At 50.6% G+C, this 1,967-nt stretch overlaps 1 protein-coding gene across 1 annotated transcript; it reads left to right on the top strand.

The window, feature by feature from the left end:
* Positions 1-545: 545 nt before the first annotated feature.
* LOC141476392 (olfactory receptor 14J1-like) lies at positions 546-1,463 on the top strand. Its single transcript, XM_074165068.1, has one exon. It carries the CDS (start codon positions 546-548, stop codon positions 1,461-1,463), a length of 918 nt encoding a protein of 305 aa, XP_074021169.1.
* The last annotated feature ends 504 nt before the right edge of the window (positions 1,464-1,967 follow it).

Genomic DNA, 1,967 nt, shown 5'->3' with positions numbered 1-1,967 from the left:
AGACAGCTCCCAGCAGGGACAGCCCCAGGCGGCAGAGAGCCAGGCCACCCCTCTGCATCCCTCTCTGCTCAGCTGCACAGGGAAAGGGACAACAGGCGGGAGAAATGGACTTGGAACCTGGACTCTCCCACACTCACAAAAGGCCGTTTTCTTCCTCAAGGATGGTGTCAGGGAGACCATTCTCCCACGGAGAGAGGTGTAAGCACAGGACACCTGCGTGGTGACCAGCAGGTACTGGTGTGCAGAGCAGCTCTCCTGGCTCTGCCCCAGGGCACAGAGAGCCCTTTTGTCCCCCAGGGATCAGCAGTGTTCAGGCTAAAGGAAATGGGAAGGAGAGGGATTTCTACCCCTGCAAAGGACGTTCCCTCACTCAGCAGCAGAAACTTGTTTTCTGAAAAAGGAGCAGAATGAAATTATTCCAAAGAAAGAAAAGTGATTTTGGGGGGATTTTTGGGGAAAGAGCATGGGATGGGATTAAGGAAGTCTTCATTAGTTTTTCAATATTGTCTCCTCTTTCAACGTTGCCCCATGGCCAGAGAAAACAAATGTCCAACAGCAGCTCCATCACCCAGTTCCTCCTCCTGGCATTCACAGACACACGGGAGCTGCAGCTCTTGCACTTCGGGCTCTTCCTGGGCATCTACCTGGCTGCCCTCCTGGGAAACGCACTCATCATCACCGCCATCGCCTGTGACCACCGCCTCCACACCCCCATGTACTTCTTCCTCCTCAACCTCTCCGTTCTTGACCTGGGATCCATCTCCACCACTGTCCCCAAAGCCATGGCCAATTCTCTCTGGGACACTAGGGCCATCTCCTACCAGGGGTGTGCTGCCCAGATATTTCTTTTTCTCTTTTTGATGTCATCAGAATATTTTCTTCTCACTGTCATGTCCTATGACCGCTACGTTGCCATCTGCCAACCCCTGCACTACGGGACCCTCCTGGGCAGCAGAGCTTGTGTCCACATGGCAGCAGCTGCCTGGGGCAGTGGGTTTCTCAATGCTCTCCTGCACACGGCCAATACATTTTCCCTACCCCTCTGCCAGGGCAATGTCCTGGACCAGTTCTTCTGTGAAATCCCCCAGATCCTCAAGCTCTCCTGCTCACACTCCTACCTCAGGGAAGTTGGGCTTCTTGTGGTCAGTGTCAGTTTAGGCTTTGGCTGTTTTGTGTTCATTGTGGTGTCCTATGTGCAGATCTTCAGGGCTGTGCTGAGGATCCCCTCTGAGCAGGGACGGCACAAAGCCTTTTCCACGTGCCTCCCTCACCTGGCCGTGGTCTCCCTGTTTATCAGCACTGCAGTGTTTGCCCACCTGAAGCCCCCCTCCATCTCCTCCCAAGTTCTAGACCTGGTGGTGGCTGTTCTGTACTCAGTGGTGTCTCCAGCAGTGAACCCCCTCATCTACAGCATGAGGAACAAGGAGCTCAAAGGTGCAGTGTGGAAACTGATGACCAGATGATTTTCTGAAACAATAAGCTGTCTTCTTCTACAAATCACTGTTAATGTAACTCATTATATGTCAAGCTCATGTACTGTAGTTTATGTTAGTTTTAATTCTGTGTTTAGGCCTTTGTTTGGCTTTTGTTGTTTTTTTCTTTTTTGCTTTACTTTCTATAATGTTTTCTACCAAAAAAACCAACTTGTTTTGCTGTTTCGAATTATGCATTTTTCCAAATTTGTGAAATCTACATACTGTATAAATGAGGACCTGCTCTCTCTGTGTATTAAAATAAAATATAGAACCATCCAGCAACCTGTTGCCCAAAATCCTTCCTCTCAGGCTTTCTCTGGAGCTGCAGGGCAATGCCTGTGAGCAGAGGTGGAGGGGAAAGAGTCCGAGCACAGCAGCTCTGTCAGCGAGCACCAACCTTGGTCTTTTCCAATTTGGTCTCTTTCCACACCCACACTTGCCTTCTGAGCCCTTGCCTTGCTATGGAGTCCGAGTGCTCTGGCAGCTCATCCT

Source organism: Numenius arquata, chromosome 30 (genome assembly GCF_964106895.1).
Source record: "Numenius arquata chromosome 30, bNumArq3.hap1.1, whole genome shotgun sequence".
NCBI lineage: Eukaryota > Metazoa > Chordata > Aves > Charadriiformes > Scolopacidae > Numenius > Numenius arquata.
This window is presented reverse-complemented; position numbering and strand designations above follow the sequence as displayed.

Excerpts from the sequence above, each read along its gene's own strand:
- LOC141476392 (XM_074165068.1), top strand. The coding sequence starts at position 546 with ATGTCCAACAGCAGCTCCATCACCCAGTTCCTCCTCCTGGCATTCACA.